This window comes from Thalassophryne amazonica, chromosome 1 (genome assembly GCF_902500255.1).
Source record: "Thalassophryne amazonica chromosome 1, fThaAma1.1, whole genome shotgun sequence".
NCBI classification, from domain to species: domain Eukaryota; kingdom Metazoa; phylum Chordata; class Actinopteri; order Batrachoidiformes; family Batrachoididae; genus Thalassophryne; species Thalassophryne amazonica.
The window spans coordinates 9223057-9247598 of record NC_047103.1 but is presented as its reverse complement, the minus strand read 5'-3'; the positions used below and the strand labels follow the sequence as shown (position 1 = coordinate 9247598).

At 38.9% G+C, this 24542-nt stretch overlaps 2 protein-coding genes across 2 annotated transcripts in view; one reads left to right on the top strand and one right to left on the bottom strand.

Annotated features, from left to right (window-relative positions):
- Window positions 1-6143: 6143 nt before the first annotated feature.
- On the bottom strand, window positions 6144-9972 carry skida1 (SKI/DACH domain containing 1). The gene has a single exon (XM_034161187.1). The coding sequence runs from the start codon at window positions 9693-9695 to the stop codon at window positions 7659-7661; it is 2037 nt and encodes a 678-aa protein (XP_034017078.1). The 5' UTR covers window positions 9696-9972; the 3' UTR covers window positions 6144-7658.
- Window positions 9973-10086: 114 nt separating this feature from the next.
- The window catches only part of mllt10 (MLLT10 histone lysine methyltransferase DOT1L cofactor), a 162898-nt gene continuing 148442 nt past the window's right edge, over window positions 10087-24542 (top strand). The window contains exon 1 of the mRNA XM_034161004.1: window positions 10087-10182. The gene's annotated coding sequence lies outside the window, so the exon portion shown is untranslated. The remainder of the gene's footprint in view (window positions 10183-24542) is intronic.

Genomic DNA, 24542 nt, shown 5'->3' with positions numbered 1-24542 from the left:
ACACGTGATTTAAGATAACAGTTTTAATTGATAAAACCAGACATTAGGCATTTCTAACCAGTTTAAAGCAGCTCAGATCCTGTTGCAAACTGGTTTAAACTGGTTTACTGTGGGTGTAAACTTCACATAACTACATGTTACTAGTTTCCAAATATCGATTTTATACTGTTGATCAAAGAAGTGAAGATGTCTCTCAGGCTTAGAGTAATTGTGACTTTTTACTGACATGTTTTTTAAATGAACAGTTAATTATAAAATAACTCTAAGAATAATTGATAATCTATGACGATGTTAGTTGCAGATTCTAACATTTTACATAGAATAAATATCAGCAGACGTGCACGTTCATCGGCTTTTTTGCGCCAAAACACGTTAGCGCAAATCTTAAATGACCTCACTGCTATTAACAACAACACGTAATAATGTGAATATAAATATCAGAGGGATGTTTGCGTCTTTACGCGTTTAAGTGTTGAAGCTCACGCGGTGAAACGTTAAAAGAAAAATAAATCCTCCTCATCCTCTCTATTTGGCGCTATTGAAGATTAATTCAAACGAGGAGGGAAAACAACATTTTTCATTTTATTTTATTTTATTTTATTGACACCGGCGCAACATTGCGCCGAAGCGCAGCAGTCCTAGGTTGGTGTGACACATGCACCCTAAAGGAGTAAACCTGCTGGTAAACCTGCCTGATTAGATTATCGGAATTTAGATAAAGAAATCTCACATCGGGGGGGATTTCGTGTTTACTGTGATAAGTTATTAGAGTTTCATACGCTTAGTTGGTTTATTTGTTTTGATTTATTTTGGGATATCTATAAAATTTTATGTCAATTCCTAACTGAATCCGCTTCAGGGGGCTTCAGGGAGCTCAGTGTTGTGATGTTTATCATGCAAAAAACCTTCCAGGGTCTCTTCCACTGTTTCCACAGAGACACAGCTCATTCATTCATTCATTCATTCATTCATTCATTCATTCATTCATTCATTCATTCATTCATTCATTCACAAACACGAGATGCTTTTAAAGGTGAACATCTCAACAATTGTTATTAATTTGTTTGTTGAATATATGAGACTGTGAGACGCATAAATGTTTAACACTTTTCTAAACACGGAACATCCGGACGGTCTCTTATTTTGACTTTAATTGTCTCTGAGATCAAATCAACGTGCGTGATTCCAATGCATGCAGAGAACACGCGTTAATTATCACCATCATGCGTTAGCAGTCCGTTCTTCTTTGAGATTTTTTTTTTTAAGCAGTTCCACTCCACTGCTTCCAAATCCGCGTTGGAATTTGGCCCCGAGCCGCTGACTGCGGTGTGGACTGGCCGCTCCCCTCCGGGCTCCGCACAGCCTGCCAGCTCCCGCAAACCCTCACCAACCTCACGGTGTGAGATCGGACCACAGACCCCATTCATCAGACAAAAACAGCGCCTCAAACACGCACGCTGAACCGGGACGAGCTCGGCCACAGCCGCGCGTAAAATTACGCGCAGTGATATTCAGCAGAGTTTTCAGCTGTTTGATTTTTAATTTTTTTTTTAAGTGTGAAAATGTGATTAAATGATTTGCAGCTTAAAATATATTTCCTACAAATGCGTCTTTTAATTATATGAGACGCATTTATCTCTGAAACCATTTTTTCTCATTTTCTTTCAGGACGCATTTTACACGAAAATTAAATGCTCCCCCCCCCCCCCCCCTTCTTACTTTCTCCTCCCTTCTTTTTAAAACATGAATGCAGAATGCAGAACACATTTAGTAGTTCATCGAGACGCATTAGATACTTTTCGGTAAGATTTCTGCACGAAACAGTTTTATTAGAATGTTCCAGAAAGTGTTCCTGATCAGAAAATACACATTATTTAAGTTTTTCCCCCCACACATATAGAGAAATGCTACACCCAAATAATGCTGCAGTTAGAATTGTTTGCACTTCTTCCAGGCTTTTCTTTTAGTAGGTCAAAGCTCGCTCTTGCCTCTGGACAAAATAGGGGTCACCTCACTGCAGGTTAATTTCTTAAATTCACAAAAAAAAAAGAAAAAAAAAGAGAGAGAGCGAGAGAGAGAGAGAAATGTTCAACATAGAAAAAAAAATTAAAATATTGAAAAGTTTGTGGAGATTTAAAAAAAAACATTCCATCTGTCACTATACATTGATTTAATAATTGCCACTTTTGTTTACCAAATCTGTTTAATTAGGGGGGACCAGGGTCATTGCAACACATATTCAGTGTCTGCAGCTCTGGAAGTATAGCCACAGTTATTAATGTACCCTAAAACATTTTATATGTGGTATCAAACAGAATGAATTGTTCTGTTGCAAACATTATGAAGGAAAGAACACAAAATTAAGATCACACTCAAAGATGAGCATCAGAATAACTTCATGAAGAAATAAACAAATGTGTAAAAGTAAGTCCTTTCAACTTCTCCCTTTGTGATCAGGTTGGCACAGCAGATCTGATATGGATCTGCGTGAGGATTTGTCACAGATTTTACTCTGGATGTCCTTCCTGACACAACTCCACTTTACATGGCGAAAGGACATGAGTATTCTTGAACCCAGACCCGTCCAAAACAGACGTGTGTTTTATTGACAACCTGGAGATTTTTGTGATTAATCAAGAAATTAGATAAAACTTTCACTCCCCCCCCCCCCCCACACACACACACCACCACCACCACCAACATATTGATTTATATTTATTTATAATCATCTTGGAGGAGTTCTAATCATCCTGAAATCAGCCCACAAACACACTTAGCCAATCTAACAAGCTGTTCTATTAACTTGAGATTAATTATCTTACCCACTACCCAAATATTAATTACTTGAAGGAAATTATCTGATGATCTGTTTTAAACTGATTGGTCAATCATTTTTATTAAACTGTTTTTAGAAATGTAAACACTAGTAAAGCAGCATTTAGTCAGATTAGAGGCTAACTAGTGTGATAGCTGCTTTAGTTTTATTTATTTATTTATTTACACTTTCCTTCCATCAAGTCAAAGATCATGATTATCGTAAAGGTGTGTTGGAATTCCTCATTGATTGTCAATCAGATCCGCTTGTGACACTTATGTAAAATGTAAAACTACACAATTTGGAGGAAAGTGAGACTTTACAGTTGTGACCACATGACTATGGCTGAGTGGTGGAACAGGCACTGTTACAACTGTTCCAGGTCTCCCCTAATTAAAATATTATTCTGTACTTCCGCTTTCATAACCCTAATGTCCTCACCAAATGCATTTAACTACACCAATCAAAAACAAAAACTGTCCAGCTCAAAAGTAAAGAGAAACACTCAGATAATTACACTCAGTCGCATTTAATGATTTATAATTAAAAAAAAACAAAAAAAAAACAAAAGGCAAAGTGCTTCAGAAATCCACTGTTCAAGTTTCTGTTTGGAGTGCAGTTGTCCCATAAAGATCTGTAAATATTCACAACAAAATCAATGTACAAGAAAGCCCAGAAAAATTCACAAAAATAAATATTCACTTTCATATAAACAACCAGTGACTTCAAATTCCAAATGTCAAAAAACCTGACCAGCCAGTGAGGAGGGCAGGAGAGTGATGAAGAGGAGGAGGAGAAGAATGAGGAAGAGGAAGTGAGTCGAGAGTCACATTTTTTTTGTATATATATATATATATATATAAAGCCTTCAGTAGACCTTGACCTCCATCTTCATCCATCAGCGGCATGATGTCGGGGTGTTGGGGGGGGTAAGGCCCACAGATTTGGGGCACAGGCTCGTCGGCCTGGTGCAGCTCTGTCCTTACCGCCAGACTTTCAGTTCAGTTTGGAAATAAGGCGCACGGTGAGGAGGAGGTGTTGGTCACGTGACTAAACAGGTTGAGTCTGTGTACATTTATTTCACAATCATGTGAATAAAAAGCACCCTGAGCAGGCAGATGCCATTCACAGGCTTTGGGTTTGTTGTGAGCGCAAACAGCGCCCCCTACGCTGCAGTCTACATTCCATCTTGACTTAAAACTGCCACTCCAACGCTTGAGCCACATGACTTATTCCTGCTCAGAAGATCTGAACACTGTCTGGATTCCTACATTCACTGAAGGCTCACGCATCACCTCTGACATCACAAAGTATTTGGCAGGAAAAAAACAAAGAAAGAAAAAACAAAACACAACCAGAAGTAGATTCACAGTAATAATTGCATTGTTAAAGGGGCAATACTTGATGTTTTCATTGTTAGTAGTCTGACCCAAACATTTGTTTAGTCAGTAAAATATATTTTTTTTAAATGGAAATCACATCCTTTGATTAGCAAAGAAACATCTTCATATCACTTGTTTTGACCAGATAAAAATGCTAAATGATGAAACATTCAGTTGTTTATTTATCATTTAGTCAAAACCAGTTTAACTCAACAAATTAAGTCTGGTTTCAACCAATTTATCACTGATTTAGAACTGCAATGTTAAACCAGAAGCATTAACAAATAAATTGAATTAAAAACATCTCTAATTTATCCAGATTAAGTCCTGTTTCTGAAAGTTTATGAGAATTTTACATCTTAATATAACAATCACAAGATAAATCATCTTGTTTGAAAATTGTATCCTTGACATATGATTTAAAACAGTTTTATCTCCATCTCAGACAGATTACAACCATCTTAATTCATGTTGCAATGAATACATTTATAAACACGTTTGGCACATTTTAAAATGGGTTTAAAAGTGATGTAATCCATTTTATTCTTTTTCTAGAGCCTTTTCTAAACCAGATAATCCCTAATTTGCCCAGATTAAAGAAATTTGAAAACATTTTATCAGTGCTGTTTGAAAACAGTACAAGCTAAAACATTATGTGACAAATTTATTTAAAATAGATCAAACAATGCCACCTTTTATATAGGTCAGTAAGATATTAAAAACAATTTAACACACATTACAATTGAATATGAATATAACAGATTAACACCAAATTACATGTACTGTATTAAAACTAGTTTGCAGCATTTTACACTCGGTTTACAGCTGTATAAACTAGTACCAAATTAAGTTTGTGTTTTAGATAATACCATAGTCAAAAAATGTTTACATTTGTTTGAAATCAATGGAACACTTTTTTAGATTTGTTAATTTCAAATAAAACACACTGACCAAATTTTCACATTTAAGGAGCTGGTACAAGTCAACATTTTTATTTCAATAATTAATCATTTACTTAAAGATAATTAATTTCCTGTCCATCAATTGATCAATTAATTGACTAAAATTCACTTACATATGCACACATATGCAACATTTTGTAATTACTGGTGGAAACAAACCTCCAGCAGCTTCTGGAACTAATCAAAGGCTTAATTGAAGTGTTTTTTTTTTAATAAAAAGTAATTTTAAATGAATTTTAGAGTGTTAGTTCTAAATCTCTTTACATTCATATCAAGCATTGCCTCTTTAATTAGGGAGGAAGGTGGAGGATGAAGCTCATTGTTATTTGGCAAATAAACAAAAATAAAACTTTTTTTTTTTTTTAGTTTGCAGTGATCATGTCAGCACATGTTAAATCAGACGTGGCGTTGCAAAAATGAGTTTTAGACCATAAAATGAAACAGTGCTCACTCTGTTTCATGCAGTCATAATCCCAAATGTCCCAACAGTAGTCACATTGATGCAGTTTTGGGCTCAAAGTCTCATTTTTTATCAGTGATTCATATTAAACCCCAGAGAGGTGGAAAAACAGCACTAAAGAACTGAAGCCTGCTTTCTTGTGCTTTGTCTGACTGTTTCTCTTTGGATGCGATCGCCAGTGACCTTCAGTGGGTTCTTCATGTGATTTGCATTTTTTAGCACCTTTAAAAAAAAACCCTTTGTGTTTTAAATGAAAACAGGCTGAGCCAGAAATAAAATGAAATGCACAGAGAGAATCGTCTGAACCTGCTACGAAGGCTAATCTGGTTTTTCCCTCTTGATTGTCTGTACGTAAGGCCTGTGTGTGTGTGTGTGTGTGTGTGTGTGTGTGTGTGTGTGCTCACACTCATAGCAAACGAAAATTCTTCAGAAACTGAAACCTCAAATGAAAACCAGTAACTATTATCAAGTAATTTGTTGCTTGCGTGTTTATGACTAAAAAATTGTTTTGTCCATAGTGTCTGAAAATAATTATTATAAATTCCAATCATGTGACTACATATCATTCCCCAAACACAAGGATATGCAATATAAGATATTGCTTTTCTCAAATTTAACCAGTTTAAAGCAAGTTTTAACCAGTTTGATTTAAATATATTTCAAAAATTTAAAATCCACTTTGAACTGTAACTGTTTGAGTTTTCTTTTAATTGAACCAGATTAAATCCACTTTATGCTATTCAACCATATGAAACCAGTTCAAAAACAGCTCATTTCTCATTACAAGTGACACAATCCAAATAATTGTTAACCATGTTTGAAATTATTTTAAAACCAAATAATGTTCAATTTAGCCACATTAAATTATTTTCTTTCATTTATGAGAAATGTGAAACCAATTCATTAAACAGATTTGTTTGAAAACACATCTCAAACAATAGTTTTAAAAAGTTTAAAATGTGTTTTTAAATATTTTAAGCAGGTTACACTTTATGACTGTTTCAAATCACTTGACAAACGTTTAGCTTTCTATCACAAGAACTTAAAACCAGTCCAAAAACAACTGTGTTGCAGTTGAACTATGTTCATATAAAACACTTTCAGAGCAGCCTATGGTTGCTGTGCTTTGAATTATGTTTTTTCAAAAACATCTCATTTCACTTTTAAACTGCAAAGTGTCTGATGATGGTGTAGAACTCTTTAACACAAATATGTAGTTAAATGTAAAACTGGTTTGCAGCCAGTTTAAACCAATTCTGAATTAGATCACCTCTGGTTTAAGCTTTTGTTTGTTTTTATAATACAATCCAGATTTTGAAAAACCACCATAAACTATTTCAAATTGTGTCAAATTAAACTGAAAAAGAAGCAAATCTCCACTTTGAAGAAGCTGGAGGAAACTCAAAATTTGCAAAGATATAAGAGGTTAATCAATAATCAAACTGGTGGACGATTATCTTAATCAGACAGCCGTTTAAAAAAAACCAAACAAACAATTTTTAAAATTCCACAACCAGCAGGATGAAGTTTCTGCTAAATGCAAGAAATGCTGCAATAAAAACGCTAATAAAATCAATTTCAGCACATGGACTGATAATACAAAGCAACTTTGATTCATAAAATGCACCACGTGGCACTGCAGGATGGGGAAACCTTTTTGTTTTAAATGACCAAACCAAAACTGCTCTCAGGTTCAGATCCTTCCATGCTGGGATTTCCCTCCAGTCAGACAAATACACTGAATTCCTGTTACCGAACAATCCAACGGGTCAAACAAATAAAAGGAAAGCATTTTTTAGACCGTATTGCTCAGTATTTGTATTTCAAAGTGTTTTTACGGTTAAATCCACGATGGCGCACACAGTCCTGTACGCGGATTTTGAAGGCTTCAAAAGAGGGTTCGTAATGGATTTCCTCCATCAAACTTCTAAAAAGACTATGTAAATCCAATCAGAGAGAGAGAGAGAGAGAGAGAGAGAGAGAGAGGTGAGCCATTTGGTGCGTAAAGACTCCAGCTGAAGGTGCGGCTTTTCCTCTGTCTATTTCCTGGTCCTTTGAGCGGGTGGGGGAGGGAGAATGTGTCCGCCTGGCTGCCACCTCCACACGGGGTGGGACAGAGGGGGAGGCCCGGGGCCCCTCGGCCACCTCAGGGAGTACGCGGGCCACAGATCCCCGTCGCTGCCAATAACCAGCGACGGCGGCGTCGGGAAGTGTGCCAAAAGGCTGAAAGGCGTTTTTGTGGGCGACGGCCCGGCGCTGCCGCGTTTGCGCCTGCTCGGTAAATCCTCGGCAGATCCTTCGTCGGGTTTGTGGACCCGGCTGCTCTGCGCCCTGCACACTCGGGGTTTCTTCCGACTGCAGCTTTTGTTCGGGTGCTCCTCCTCCTCCTCGGCGCTCGGGCTTTCCTGGCTGCTCCGACATTCCTGAGGTGCTCCACAGGGGGACCCGGGGGCCACATCGGGACTGGCTTTGATGTCTGCTGGCCTCCATTTGTGGCATTCATATTCATCACAGCTTTCCTCCACTTTAACTTTGACACTGTGGAGGCTGAACGGCTCTGCCGCCGCTCCGCCGCTGTCAGGGGGCGCGGCGGTCACGCACCGCTCCTCCACCTCCGTCTTGACTTTTTTCAGCGGAGAGATTACTTTTTTCGTTTCCCTGGTCTCTTTGTCCTGTTCCGGACATTTGGCGGGGTTGGAGGGCACCGGTGTCCTGTGCGCGGGGTGAACGGTTCTGGTCCTGTTTGAGCCCCGCGCCTCCTCCACGGGGTCAGTCGCGTTTTGCGCCTCATTTTCCCTCCTGGACTCTGTGAACAAACTTTGTGGCAGCAGAAAGTCACTCGTCCTCTGCCCAGGGTCCACGGTCGCGCGCTCCCGCGACTGGTCCTGATTGTTGTAGTGAAACGTGGGCTGCAGAACCAAAGGTGCATTTTTTGCCAAAGATCCGACCCGGGCCCGCCTGAACCTGATACTCTGAACCGACACACGGCTCGACACGGAGCTGGAATCCGATTGAGAGGAGCTCTCCTCGTCGTCTGAGCTGACCTCTGAACTCTCTGACTGCGTGTCATCTTCCTCCTCATCCTCCTCCTCCGAGCTGCTGCTGGTGGAACAGCCAGACCCGAAGTCGGAGTCTTGGTAGGTGCTGGACTCGGTGTCGCTGCTGTAGCTCTCCGGGAAACTCGGTGGGAGGAGGTGGTGGTGGTGGTGGTGGTGATGATGATGATGGTGATAATGATGAAGGTAGAAATCCGGATCGAGGTGGAACGCGCCCAAAGAGCTGCCGGATTTTTGTTGCACGAGCAGCACCGGCGGTGTGTGGTGGAGATGGTACTCGTGTCTGCTCCTGCTCCACGAGTGTCTCGCGCTGCCTCCCTCTCGCCTCCTCTTCCTTTTGTGCAGCGGATCTGAGCGCGAGAGCCTGGACTGAAGCGCCACCGGCTGCCGGAAAAACGCTCGTCTTTGGCTCAAAGTCACGTAGTTTCCGATTATTTTGGCAGTTTCATAGTTTTTAAAATGTTTGTGAGCGGAGCGCGCCGCCGTGCGCTGATCCCGTGTGTGGCTTTTATGGTAAAACTGAGGTAGTTTGGAGTCGGTAAGGTAAGGACGCAGCTCTCTCCTCCCGCCGGGGACTCCGTGCAAACTAAACCAAACTTTTTCCTCCCATAGCTCCTCGTCTTTGCGGAGGAGTCCAGAGGATGCATCCTCTTCCTCCTCCGCCTCCTCTTCCTCCTCCTCTACCTTCGGTGCTTTCGCTTTCCTTTTGTTGGATTTCAACACCCGCTCCGTCTTGCAGGAGAAATACAGAGCCTCCACGTCCTCGCGCGAGATGAGCGTGCATTTGGCGGCGTGGAACGCAACGGAGTTAATCGCTTTGAGCTTCCGCAGCTCCTCCAGGTCGCAGTGGTGCTTCTTCACCTTAAGGTGGTCCATGCGCTTGTGCACGGTGGTCCTGGGGATGTTCTTCAGCAGGTTGGTGAAGACCTGAGACAAAGCGAACATCTGTTTGCCTTTGATGAGCAGGTAGCCGAGCCGGACTCCCTGCATCTCCTCAAAGCCGCACTCCAGATCAGCCATGGTCTAAGGATCCATGCGCTTCGGATTGTGGAATCGGCTCAGGGCATCCTGCTCATCCACTGCTGCGTCATGAAATCTCAAACTTTGACGCGCACGGTGACATGGAGGGCGAGCGCACAGCATCCACTCCGGACCGGCATGGTGGAGGAATGCAGGCGGGAGCATCCACCAAAGCCGCTACCTGTCTGTGCCGGCTCCACTCCCCTCTGGTCGCCTGCAGGACGAGGGGTAGGTGTACACCAGAGAGAGAGAGAGAGAGAGAGAGAGAGAGAGAGAGAGAGAGAGAGAGAGAGAGAGAGAGAGAGTTGGGGGGAGTGAAGGGGAGGGGAAAAAAGAAAAGCAGAATAAGAGCTAAAATGCAGCTGGCCGCCGGTTGAGCCACAAATAAAATGACAGAGGAGGAGGAGGAAGAGGAGGTGCGCCGGTTTGGAGACACCTTCATCAATTAATGCCCTCGAAGTCGACGCCCATTGGACGCTGCTGACAGGTGATGCAATAAAAATGGATATTCCCTCCACGCCCCCTCCCACATCTCTCGCCAGTTCGTGCGCAACGCAGCCTGCACTATAGAACGCAGTTCATACTTCCATATCTGACATAAGGAGCGCGTAGAGCGCGCGTTATGATGACATGCTACACTGGCCCTTCAGTCCGGTCAGTCCACATCAGAGTGCACGCGCCATTCCTGTGGTATCACGGAGTTTCTGTCAGTAAAATGACGCCAAACTCAATTTTTACGCACGCGGCGCAGCTTAAACAAAGACCCGATTTCCCCCCGTTTAAAGCCCAACTCATCTGCTTTTGTTGGCACTATTTATTTTCTTCCATATGATCCTCCCCCCCCCCCCCCCCCCCAAGTCCACTTTCCTCATGCGCTGTTTCCTCCGAATGCGTTTTTGCCTGAATTATTTTGTTCATATTTCCTCTACATTTACATTGCGCGTGAGATAATGAAGGGCTTGGTGCTGGCTCATGCATGCAGCCGTGTGACGGTTAAAAAAGTAGAAATGATCCCTGAATTTATTCTTAAGTGCCTATTTTGTGGAATTAAAGTCCATTTTCACCCTGGTAAAGCACCGCGTAAAAGCGCTCAGTCGGGGCTGCTTTTCTGAGATTTTCTGCACGGCGTCTGGCACATGTTGAAACAACATAAATCCTCCAGTAATTCTATAAATATATTAATTTACATCCTGCTTTGGAAGTGTCTATTTCTGAGACAAATATCAACAAGTATGCGTTAAAAGGATGTCGAAGCAGCGTGTTTTATTTGTTTGGTGTGATGCACATGTTTTATTCTTCACATTTTATCGTTGCACATGTGCACCTTTGTACGCACAGAGAAAACACGCACATGCTGTCAATATCACAAAAAGACACGTCCTCACAGATGCACGTGTAGATGTGGACGCGGAGATAAATAAAACGCAGCGATTGTAAATTCCACAGGCTGCCAGAACAGTGCCCGGCGGTGTGACTGTTTCACCCACGATGCCCTGCGTTATACCGCTTCTTTGTTGCCTGAAAAAAGCACGCAGGGATCGTGGGCAGCACTGTGCGTAACGGAGTCAAACTGAGGCGCGGGCACGTTGAGACCGTTTGCTGATTTACTGGATGTAGAATAGCAGCGATGCTGCGTCAGTGTGTTCCATCAAGCAGTGTGATGTTTGTGGTTCAACTCGTTAATATGTCCGGGTCATCACGCGGAACACGCGGTAGCTGTTTAACAGGCTGTGGCGCGAGGAGCGCAGACGAAGCGGTTTTATTTAAAGACAAACGGAGGGGAAATAATCTGATCCATACCGGGTTCGCTGGCGACCCCGAGCAAAATAGAAGCCAAAAGAAAAACAATAAAACTTTGAATCAGCAGAGCTGCAAAAGCAGGTTATTCTCGTGCGTAAACGTATATTCGGAGACTTCAAAAATGAAGCTGAATAATGATTATTATTATGTTATATTATACAGTCATTGTGTTGGCGATTAATCACCCAGTTTATAAAATTCGATGAAGTAAATGTTCACAACATCACCTCAGAACCCAAAGAGAAGTCAATGACTTATTAACGACCGAAACAGTACAAAGCGCAGGAATTCACTTTTTGGTTTTCTGAAAATATATGCATAAAGAAAAAAGAAAAGAAAAGAAAAAATGAGAAGAAAAGCAACAACAACAAAAATGGTTTCACACTGACGGAGTTTAAGTAAGGTGAAAACCAGATGACTATAAAAAATAGGCATAAAAATATTATGTTTTGAAACCATTTTATTGGCTTTTAAAAGTACTACTTCCAGTGAATAATTTTTAAACCACCTAAAACCAGATTATCAGTAACCAGTTGAACACAGTTTACTGCAAAGAGTAATTTAGTACAAAAAAGCACGTGTTACACCTTTTTACATTTAACTAGGTCAGTAACTGTTTAATTCTATTATTATTATTATTATATGACAGATTACATTTATTTTAAACCGTTTCATTCTTGGTTTGGAAATATATAATATCCCATTTTAGTAACTGTTTTACTGTTGGTTCAAGTCATTTGTACCAGTAAAATAACATAACAGCTGAAACCACGTTAATGATGGTCTTTAATTGAATCACGTTAGAACTAAGATGAAGCTGTTTATAACCAGAATAAAGACGTTATAATCGGTTTATTTCAAATAAAACAGAAACAGAAAAATACTCACACTTTGGACATTTGAAGGAGGCGAGATGACGAAAGTGATCACACACACACACACACACACACACACACACACACACACACACACACACACTTGGAATAATCTCATGATAAAACTCAGTCGTCTGTTCGCACAAGTTGCACTCTTATCTTGTGGTGGAGGTGCATTGTGGGTATCAGTGTGCGCGTGCGCTCCTGTGTGCCACAAACACCTCTGGTTTGGGCTCCAGATCCCAGACCCACTGACACTTTCATCCACGTGGATCCTGACCTCCAGGCTTCACTTGCTGGTTTCCACGCGGTGTTCCAGAGCAGAAGGGCCGGTGTGCGGAGGTCCGGATCCCCGGGGAGACCAGCCCCTGTGCGCCTATTAGTGTTTATATCATCACAAACTGCACAATATGACCTGAAAACCGCTGATCCACTAAAACTGGAACATGCGCGGGCGCTTTGGTTCAAAAAACAGATTAATATGACTTTATCAGCCCTCGTGTTAGAGGTCTGGTTGCTGATGTGTTGCCCATTTTCACAACTTTTTAAGTGAATGACATTAGTAAAATATGGCCAAAATGTTTGTTGGCTTTTCGAACTATTTGTTTTAAAGCTTCCTTGTAACAATAAAAGTAAATGTTGTCCTGCAGCTGATCCAAACGTTTGCAGCGCTGAAAACACCCAAAGACAAAAGCTGCTGTAATTAAATGATAAACGTATGTATTCGAGTATTTCCAGGGAGTCTTTATTATGCAGATTTATGACGCAGCAGATGCCTCTGCGGCCGCGGGAGGAGCGCTGCAGCGCGGGGAGAGTTCCCACTGCGCCCCGCCGAAACCACGGGCACGCACGTGCGCCCGCCTCAAGACTCAACATATAATATTAACTTGCTTTACATTCTTTCAAACATTTCTTGTGCATTTTAAATAAGAAAAATGTTGTTTTATAAACTCGGTTTTCACCGAGATGTTTGTTCCTGCAGAATCACGCACACAACAATCCACGTGGGAAGCAAAGTGTCGGACCGGTGAACACCGGCCGAACTGGGCCGGTTTCACTGAGCTTTTTAACGCCAAAACAAGGAATTCCTCACCGCCACCTCCTCCACCCGGAGAGAATGCAATCCGAGCCCGGAGTGTGTGCGGACAGTGGTGGGGGAGGGATCTCTTCACCTTTGACCCCTCCGTGTTGGGTCTGTTTGTGATTTTTTTTCCTGCAGTGTAAAGAAGACCAAGAGGGATTTTCAGGTTTTTTTTTAATGTGAAAAAATCTTAAAACGATCACCTGAATTACACGTGAAATAAGCCTCGGTGCTCGTGCTGAAATAATTACTGGAGCTGCAGAAAAGCAAACTGCTATAATTATTATAATTTATGCACATTTAAAGTCTGAGGCAGATTCTATAGCTGACAATCTGCTGCTTTTTTGCCTTTATTTAATTATAAATTATTCATGTTTGCATCTTAACTGGTGTCAGACTGAAAAACACTACAGAAAAATGTAATTTGCATTATTTTATGCTTCTTAAGGAATACTTGTTGATCAGTCATAAAATAATCATTAGTTGATGCAAATTGGGGGACCTGATTGTTTTAACTTTCTGGGTTTTATAGTATATACAACATTGTACACACATATTAATATCATATCCACTATAAATACAATATAAATATTTGTGCATGATTTTCCATATTTGTGTTATATTCACTTTTAGCATATTTGTCTTCATAATTTATCCTATATGTGATTTTATGTACTTTATGTGAATGGCACAGTATTTTTCATATTTGGTACTTGATACTGTGTGCGCTTTTATGCAACACAATTGTGCAATATTTTGCATACCTTGTTATATTTTACACACATTTTCTGTAATATTAAATTTATATGGTACCTTACAAAACTGCAGTATTTAGCATATTTGGCACTTTATGCTATATGAACATTTATGCAACATAATTGCACAACATTTTGCATACCATGTTACACTTTATGTGAGTTATTTTTGCAGTATTTAGTGTATTTTGTAATTTAAATAATTGTGCAATATTTAATATATTTGGTATTTTGTACTACATGCAATTCTGTGGACCATTTTGGTTCTTTTTTTTTTTTTCTTCTTTTTTTTTTGCATACCATGGACTAAGCAGTTGAAGAAGAGTCTGTGTGTGTGTGTGTGTGTGTGTGTGTGTGTGTGTGTGTGTGTGTGTGTGTGTGTGTGTGTGTGTGTGTGTGTGTGTGTGTGTGTGTGTGTGTGTGTGTGTGTGTTAGAGTTAATGCATGTTTTCTGGAATATTTATTGTACGTTGGTACTATGTGCACTTTATGTAATTGTGCAGTATTGAATATATTTGGTATTTTGTACTATGTGCATGTTATATAACAGAGCAAAAAATTTTGCACTGTGTGCATTTGTGCATTATATTTGCATAATTTTGTTCTTTGTGCTATAAGCACTTCACCTTCTACATTAGCTATATATTTTGTGCACTATTCACCTGTATTTACCATACAATTATACTTTCTTCAGAAAGCACTGGATGTAATTCCATATCGTGCACATTTGCTTCATTTGCTTTTGCTTCATCTTGTGCTGTTCATTGTTGTTATTACTCTTAAACTGTAGCTCTTGGGTGGAAGAAACAATAAAGTACATTTTTATCATATTGTTTTGTGCCATGACTTGTGGTCCAAGTAAATAAATTACACATCAGATTTGATATAATAAAAAATCTCATAACATATCTTCAGTTGTTCCATTCTAAATTTAAAACAGAAATGCATTCATCAAACAGCATAATTTGACATCACGATAAAATATCCTGTAGAAATTCATGATTTAAATAAATACGAGATGCCATATTCATTGTTTAAGGCTCACAGAGTAAATATAGGACATAATAAAAAAAAATCATGTGTGCTTTTGTATGTCTCAGTATATCTTTGTAAAATATTTTCCTTCAGCATGTCTGTTCTTTAACAGCCATTACTCAACAATAAACTGTTTCAAAAACAAGCATGTGACATGTGTTTGGGAACACAAGCTTCAAAATAAAACCACTCAGCTACTTTTATAAGCTGAGTTTGTGAAATTATTCCTGCAGTCCAGTCTCTGGTCTGAAGACCAAAATTGGATTTTGATGCATAGTTTGTTTTGTTTTTGTTTTTTGTTTTGTTTTGTTTAATTAATGAATATCAATAATATAAATAATCTAAGTATTCATAAAATGCCTGCATGTTGGGCAGCAGAAAACAATGACGACTATCAGACAAATGAATCCAGTGTCAGGTAAATAAATCTGACCCCCACATTTTCCAGGACAGCTTAGGTGCTGTTTTTAGGTGTTCTGCTTACGCCACAGAAAAAGCATAAAAGTCGATTAAAACCGTTCAGAACTGCAGTCATCACGTGCTCCTGCAGTCTCTAAAGTCCATTTAAAGGTTTTACTGTCAGAACACCGTCACTTATGACAATTAGCAGGACACCAAAGAGGATGAGAAGGAATCAAAATGAACACATACGCATTCAGGCAAAGGAATCAGGAGAAAACTGCTTCACGATTTTGTGTCTGTGTTTTTATTATCAATTACAAAGAAGTCTTTTGTTCTCTAATCACAAACCTCCAGCACGAGAGGGCTGTTTTTAGCTATGTTGGCCATTTTTCTTCTTTTACTCCAAACACTGTCAGTTGATGTGAATGAAATTTAATCAAGAGGAAGAACCCTTTGAATTCCAGGCTTGATCAGGATCCAGATAGGGATTCTGCACCATTTTTACTTTATTTTGCAGGGCCAGATGGATATTTGTCAAGATTTTGATCAGTTTTTCAAAAACGTTTTCATTGAGTTTCAATCCCATAACAAACAATCAACAGCTAAGGTTTTGAACCGATTCACATAAGGATCCAGCTGTTGCACAGTGAGATACACTCATAGAGGGCTGATGTCAATGTAGTGTGGACTGTTGGAAATGAAAATTCAATATGTTGCAAATTGTAATGAGAAATTCCACTAATGTTTAGTCTTGGCAGAAGTATCTGGTCCCAGAGTGCCACACTGGATGGAAATAATATTGCACTGGTGAAACTATACTGCACAAAATAGGGGCTTAAATGAACATATTTGGTCCTATTGGGCATTGCTAAATTTAGCATTGCAATAGAACACGCAGAGCTTGATGCTAGCTTACAGGCTGCAAGCGGGACCTGCCACAACTATCGCGGTCATTGTGTTGCTAATCAGGCTATGTAAACATTTAATATCACACTGCAAAAATAAACACTTTCATAAAATCGCTAACTGGGCAGCAGCCTGAAGTTACAAGATGAACACGTTAATAGACTACTGCATCTGTTTGATAAAAACAAAACAAAACAAACAAACAAAAAACAGGATAATTTGCAAGAATGCTATTTGCTATGGATGTAGCTATTATAAGTGACTGGGCTCGTACAGTTAGCTAGATAATGTTATCACTACCCCACATAAGATGACTTTTTTTAAAGAAAATATATATATAATGTCAAGTCTTGTGTTACAACTGAGTTCAAACTATGTATTATTTTTGAACATGTTAATATTTGGTAGGGCAGAATTTTAAATTTTTTTATTTAGTCATATGGCTACCAATCTGATGTAGCACTGGCTATACTGGTCACTACACTGCCACCAAAAACAGGTTATTTAATGCTTCATTCAGAACCTGACATAAAAAAACCCCTACTTCTGGAAAAAGTACATTCATGAGATTACGTCGGTAATTTGAGTAATCAACTACTTAGTCTATATCACAATAGGACTAGGTTTATGTTATCATTTGGGGAAAATTAAATTGTCAAAGATGTTTTTGTTGATGTGTGTGCCACTATTGAATATATTACATATAACAGTAATGTCTTGCTAAAAATTCATTTAAAGATGCATTTTCAACATGAGTAACACTGTTATCTCAGCAGTCACAAAAGGGGCTATGATGTTAACTTGGGTAGCTCAGGTTGCTCAATTTCCTCATGAGCTTCCATGCAAAAATTTCACCCCAGCGTGCCGCTTAAGGCACTTTTCCCAGAGCTAGAGGTCGGATATGCGACCTTCAGAGGGTTCTGAATGCAGCATCAAAATGTCTGTGAAAACATGTCAGTCTCATGATTTTTTGCAAAAACTGTTGTGCTAATTTATGTTTTAGAATCACTCATTGGGTTATCAGTGGAATGTTATCAAAAGAACACATGCATGTTATAATATGTTGTTATTTGCATATGAGGTCAAAGAGGTTGTTTTGTTTTGTTTTTTGAGTGAGCTGCATGTTAGCTAGCTAATGTAGTCAGATTAAGTTAGCTAGTTTGGTTGCTATATATGTTAGCAATTCCAGAACACAAAGGTATTTGTACTCTCCTGTTTTTCTTACATCTGACTGCAAAATACATTTTTGTCACAGTTCTGACTTCAGTACTCTGGGTGAAAAAAGTTTGACACTGTTGGCTAATATGATAGCAACATTTTCAGCTTTGCATTTTCTCAGAAGTTCAAAGTATCGGGATGCTGTGTGACGGGACACATGACTGCAAATGTTCACTGAAATGCTGATCAAAATGTTGAATTATAATGTAAGATTTTCAGAGTCAAATAAACTGCAGTGAGTACTTTTGGTCACACTTCAAATAGTGCTAAATTAATTTTATCATAGTGTTAAATCAGCTCATAGAGTTAATTTTTTTTTTTTAATTTAACCTTTATTTAAGCAGGTTAGTCCCATTAAGATTGAGAACTCTCTCACAAGGGAGACCTGCACAAAGTTTCCAATTCACCTAACCTGCATGTCTTTAAATTAGCTCATAGTGTTAAATTAGCACAATCATAGTGCTAAATCAGTTTAATCATAGTGTTAAATTAGTTTAATCATAGAGTTAAATTAGATCTATCATTGTGTAAATGATATTGTTAAATCAGCTCTATTATAGTGTTAAATTAGCTATAATAGTACTAACTTAGCTCTATCATAGTGCTAACTTAACTCTATCATAATGCTAAATTAGCTCTATCATGTTAAGTCATCTCAATCATAGTGCTAAATTAGCTCTATCATAATACTAAATTAGCTCTATCATAGTACTAACTTCGCTGTATCATAGTGCTAACTTAACTCTATCATAATGCTAAATTAGCTCTATCATGTTGTTAAGTCATCTCAATCATAGTGCTAAATTAGCTCTATCATAATACTAAATTAGTTCTATCATAATGCTAAATTAGCTCTATCATAATACTAAATTAGCTCTATCATAGTACTACCTTAGCTGTATCATAGTGCTAACTTAACTCTATCATAATGCTAAATTAGCTCTATCATGTTAAGTCATCTCAATCATAGTGCTAAATTAGCTCTATCATAATACTAAATTAGCTCTATCATAGTACTAACTTAGCTGTATCATAGTGCTAACTTAACTCTATCATAATGCTAAATTAGCTCTATCATGTTGTTAAGTCATCTCAATCATAGTGCTAAATTAGCTCTATCATAATACTAAATTAGTTCTATCATAATGCTAAATTAGCTCTATCATATTGTTAAGTCATCTCAATCATAGTGCTAAATTATTTCTATTATTGTGCTAAATTAGCTCCATCATAGTGTTAAATTTGCTTTATCACTGTGCTAAATCAGTTCATTCATAGTGTTAAGTAAAGCTGATCAACTGTAAAAGTCACCTGTCAGAGGTCATATGTACTATTCATTAATTCATGTTCTGCTGCTTGTCCAGGTCCGGGTCATGGTGGAAGTAGACCAAACAGCTCAACCCACACTTCCCTATCCTCAGCCAAGTCCTCTAACTCTTCCTCGAGAGGATCCCAGGGTGTTCCCAAGCCATCTGAGAAATGTAATCCCTCCAGCGTGTCCTAGGTCTTTCCCGGGGCCCTCCTCCCAGTTGGACATGCCTGGAAGACCTCCCTAGGGAGACAACCAGGGTTTATCGCTATGATAGAGTTTATTTAACAGTAGCTCTACGGCATAATGTATCTTTAACAGTAGCACTATGGCATAATTTATTTAGTGCTATGATTGAGTAACACCATGATATAGTTTACTAAGCACTATGATACAGCTTATTTAACAGGCAATATAGCCGCCAAGCACTTGTTTCCTTCTGAAGCAGAAGGTTCCTGGTTCAAGACCACCCTTGCTCATTTTCCATGTAGAGTTTCATCAGGAAGGGCATACGGTGTAAAACATGTGACAAATCTATATCAGATCTGCTGTGGCAACCTCAAGTGAAAAAGGGAGATGCTGAAAGAACCTACTTCTTTGGAGTTATTTAACACTAGGCTATAGTTTATTTAGCAATAATGTAGACATTATTTAACACTATTTGGAGTTTGATCAAATGTACACCTGCAGAGTTAATTTTACTCTGCAAAATTTACTGAAATCTGGGTAAATATTAACTGAAATTTCCTGGAAACATACTGAAGTGCTGCACTTAAAGGTATTAATTTGTCTAACAAGGGCAGTTCGATAAAGGCAACATTTTACATTAGAACTGTTTTTTTATTTCAAACATTGTATTTTTCAAACACCACGATGATGCACATGCAAACAACAAAGATCTAAAAGGGAACTAACTGTTTCGTTACAATCCTAAAACAGGCACATGCTTCAAGATTACAATCATTAGATAGATACATTTATTTATTTATTTATTGCTACAGTTTTGTGCCTCAGGGGGGAAAAATACAGATGTTTGGTGCAGACTTTGACTTAATCCAGTGCAAGTTGTAAAAAATATATATTTTGCCATTTTCTGTGTTTCAGGAGCTACATGAGCACGTCCGTAGCCGCTGCCCCCTCCTTCGTCTCTCTTTGTTCACTCCAGCTCCAATAGGTTTCCCCCCTAACCCACCACCACCACCTCTTTTTTCAGTGCAGGGCCCAGTGTCGACTGGAGCATTTGAGCAATTTGAAATTAAAGCAAACAATGCCCGGGCAGTCCCAGAGACCCCTCGCTCACCATATTACACAGAGGACGCTCGTGTGCTCTTGTGCATTATTGGCCAAGTCATTACGTCTCTCTGGAAACGGAGAGCTGGAGGAATCAGTGATGCAAGCAGCAGCTGAGTGCTTGGAACGGTGCCTGTGTTCCTCAGCATCCTTAGCAACTGCAGCGGGATGCTGGCAGAACAACACTATATATAAATCCACAGACAACTCTTTGAAATCACTAAACAAAATAAACTCCTGTAAGGCTGCTTTTATAAGAGATTTTATGACCTCCAGACTGGCAGTTTACTTTAGACACAAACCAGTTTAGACATGAAACAATTCATCATCAGAACATAGCAACCATCAAATATTTTGAATGTTTCTTTCTTTTAACTCATTTATCAAAACTAAATATTAATTTTTAGATTGTTCCAGTAAAATGGAGATTTTCCTGTTTTATATCGCAGTAAGTGGTTTTGGGTTGGTTTAAAGTGGTCTGCCTTTAAACTGCATCAAACATCTTTTAAACTGGTTCAAACCTGAAGCAGCTTTATTGTAAATTGGTCTGGAACAGCATTAAAACAATAACACTTTATGATTTGTGGGTGTTTTTAAGCAATTCCACCTGAATGACATACTCCAAATATAAAACATTATTACTTCCAAACATATGAAAATAGCTGTTATTTACTTTTACATGCTCTTTAAAAATGCTTCATGGGTTTAGAAAATTGAAGAGCCTTTTCGTTTTTGTTTTGTTTTGTTTTTTTTTTTTGTTTTTTTTTTTCTCACGTGCACATATTTTAGTAAGGTGATACCTTTTTACAAGATGATGGCACAAAGTTCATCGTTTAGAAAACAGTTGTCCATAGACTGACAAGAATTTTAAAATAAATACTTTGATCGTACAACTGTAATTGGTCATGTAACTTATTCAGACTTAAATGAAATAAATGATCTATTCTCAAAAATCAATTGATCATTCAATCAATCAATAAAAAATATTTAAAAAATTAAGGTAACAATTTGCATGGACATTTCTGAGTAGAATGAAAGTTATCAATCAATAAAAAATATTAAAAAAATTAAGGTAACAATTTGCATGGACATTTCTGAGTAGAATGAAAGTTAAATACAGATGTAAAAATAAGTTACATGAAATAGTTTGGCCACTTAATATCACCTAAACCTTGTAACTAAGTTGGTTCAACTTAGTTAATCTCGCAAAGTAGAAACAAATCAAGTATAAAACTGCTTAACTAAATACTTTACTAAACTTCTTTTTATGAAAGACTCATAAGGTCTGAGTTGGAATTATTTAAAAAGATCCAATGCAAATTGTTACCTTAATTTTTTAAGTTGAACCCATGCATTCTTTTTTAGAGTGTAAAAACTGAGAGTAAACATTTTAAAATATCAGAAAAAAATGACTTTGCATCACATTTAGGCATTCTCAAGTTCGAGAACCATGATTAAAAAACATGAGTTTTTCATTTATCAAAATGGCTGTTTCAGGAACACAACAAACAGTTAATCAGTTTAGATTTTGTAATGTTGTTAAATGTAATCTAACTGCAGTAAGATTTGAAATTATTGAATAAACTAATAAAAAAACCCCTTTCATGGCATTTCACACCATTGTTTAAGTAACTTTGGCATAATAACATAAATAAAAAATAAGTGCAAATTCACATAGAATACTGTCATTTAGAGTCTGTATAGTAAATTCTTTTGGCAACACCGAGTGTAACAGCTGCTTAAAGTGTCTGAACATTTCATATTTTGTGGCACAGAGGATTTGGACTCTTTCTGATGAAGTGTGCACGGCCTCATGGACATTGTTCTTCATGGAAACTGTCGTAATCATCCCATGGAAGACCAGCAGCAACTTCAAATGATCTGCCACAAAGAAATATACAGTCCTGCTTAAATCTTTTAATAATCCTAGAATTTTATACAAATGTAGTCATTTTCAAACCTATTTCTTTTAAACAAGGAAATAACTATTTCCTTGTAGGTGTACCGCCGGCTACAGTGCTGATGGTAAAAACCTGAACATGAGTAGATTTTTTTTATACATTGGAGGAGATCACCCCCAAAGAAATGACCTGTTTTTAAAGGGGAAAAATTGGCCATAATTATTTCTAATTATCTTCATTTAGATGTACCACCTTTTCATTAGTTTTAAAATTCATGAAGCCAGATTTAATGGTAATGGAATTTGTAATGTTAAGTTATAAAACATGTTATAAGTGTATTAAATCCATCAGAAAATTCTAAAAATAGATAATAGATTTGGCAGTGGTATGAACTGTACCAGTACCTTTCTAGTTCCCCAAACAGCAGTGTAGCTCTGGGGGTCCCTGGCTGACTCACGTGGCCTTCTGTCCGTGGTCGCCTGGTGTCGGTGTCACATGGTGTTACATTACATGCTTTCTGGAAAGCCACGTTCATTGGGGTTAAATGTCACCAAATGCAAATTTATTCAATCATTACCAAAATTTGCGCTCTGGTACAACTGCACCAAGTAATTGCAGTAGTATTTGTTTTGAAAGGAAAAGGTCACTGGGGTTAAGGGTCACTGAATATAACTCCCGCACAATGCTAATGCTGTTCCTTAGATGTCAAAATCACACGTTTACCTGAGTGTACATGGTTCTTCAGACATGGACGGTACAGACAAACAGTCCTGGTTGGCAACCACTCAGGCGGTCAACTGGTCCATCTCCACTTTGTAAAAGTAACCAGCTGTCTTTCACTGTCAGACAACACCAAGGCTTCCCCTTGAACATTTTCAGTTGCTGGGTTCCTTAACACTGAGGCACTGAGGCACGCTGGATCATGCCCAGAGAAGCATGCCACATGCATGATGCTGACGTTCTCTCACAATGCAAGGAGTACACCTCCTATCTGTTCATTTGACACAAAGACATCCAGATACCTCCTTAGGTCACTGGTTAGCTTCCAGGTCTCAGAACCAAATAAGTTTGGAAGCATCAGGGCCCTGAAGACTTGGACCTCTAGCAAAGGTGTTGACATATCCAAACACATCTCTCCAGTTACCTCTTCCCAGGTATTTCTGGATCTCAAAGGGGTCAACCATGATTTTACCTTTATACTTCCTGATGCTGGAAGTGTACAGATCCTGGAGACATGGCATCCCTACTCTCTAGTCTGCTGTTCTGAGAATTTGCTAAAAGCTGTCCTTTTCTTGTGTGCTTGTAGAGCCAAACCACATGATGATGGAAGTGCAAAGAACAGAGCTCTTCAGAAGATCATGTAAGAATCTGAACTTCCTGTGCTGGTGCAGGAAGTATATATTATAGTGTTATATTATAGTGTTGTGTTGGAAGTGGCTGGGGGAGGCGATGGTCTAGTGGTTAAGGTGTTGGGCTTGTGTCCAGAAGATCATGGGTTCAAATCCCCGCCTGACTGGAAAATCACTAAGGGCCCTTGGGTAAGGCCTTTATTCCCCTAGTTGCTCCTGGTGTGTAGTGAGCGCCTTGTATGGCAGCAATTATGTATGGCATAATTGTAAAGCGCTTTGAGCGTCTGATGCAGACTGAAAAGCGCTATATAAATGCAGTCCATTTACCATTTTGTGTCCCATGTCAGATACTGAGAAACTCTAGAACTCAAGAATTTGATAGACTCCACAGCACAGAGGTATTGCCATGGATGTTCATTGGATGGTCTTTTCTGAAGTCCACTGTCTTCTCCACAGTCTTGAGCGTGTTTAGCTCCGTGTTGTTTGAACTGCACCAGCTGACTATGTGGTCCACCTGTCCTGGTGAATGTTGAACACTTTCACCACAAACAGATCTACTTTCTGGCAGCTGAGACCATAAAATTATTGTAAACCTGGATCTTTATCTTGATCTAGGACAATCACAAACCCAGACACTTATACCTCTCCACAGGACATCCATTGATTCTACAAAGACCACAGCATCACATGTGAACCTTGCTCACCAAGTCACCCAAGTCACTGGACTCCAACAGTGTAGGTTTCCTAGATGTAACTAGGACAAGGATTTTTCTGTGAGAAAATAGATCAAACCTTTGCTCAAGTCTCACATGTGTCTTCTAGCAAAATGTAGCTGAATGTGTATTTTGGATGTGATTGTGAAAGTTCCATAATGAATTTGGGGCTATCATTCATTCTCATCATACCACAAGGAACACAAGTTCAAA

Bases quoted from the DNA above. Each gene is read 5' to 3' on its own strand.
- skida1 (XM_034161187.1), bottom strand. From the start codon at position 9,695: ATGGCTGATCTGGAGTGCGGCTTTGAGGAGATGCAGGGAGTCCGGCTC.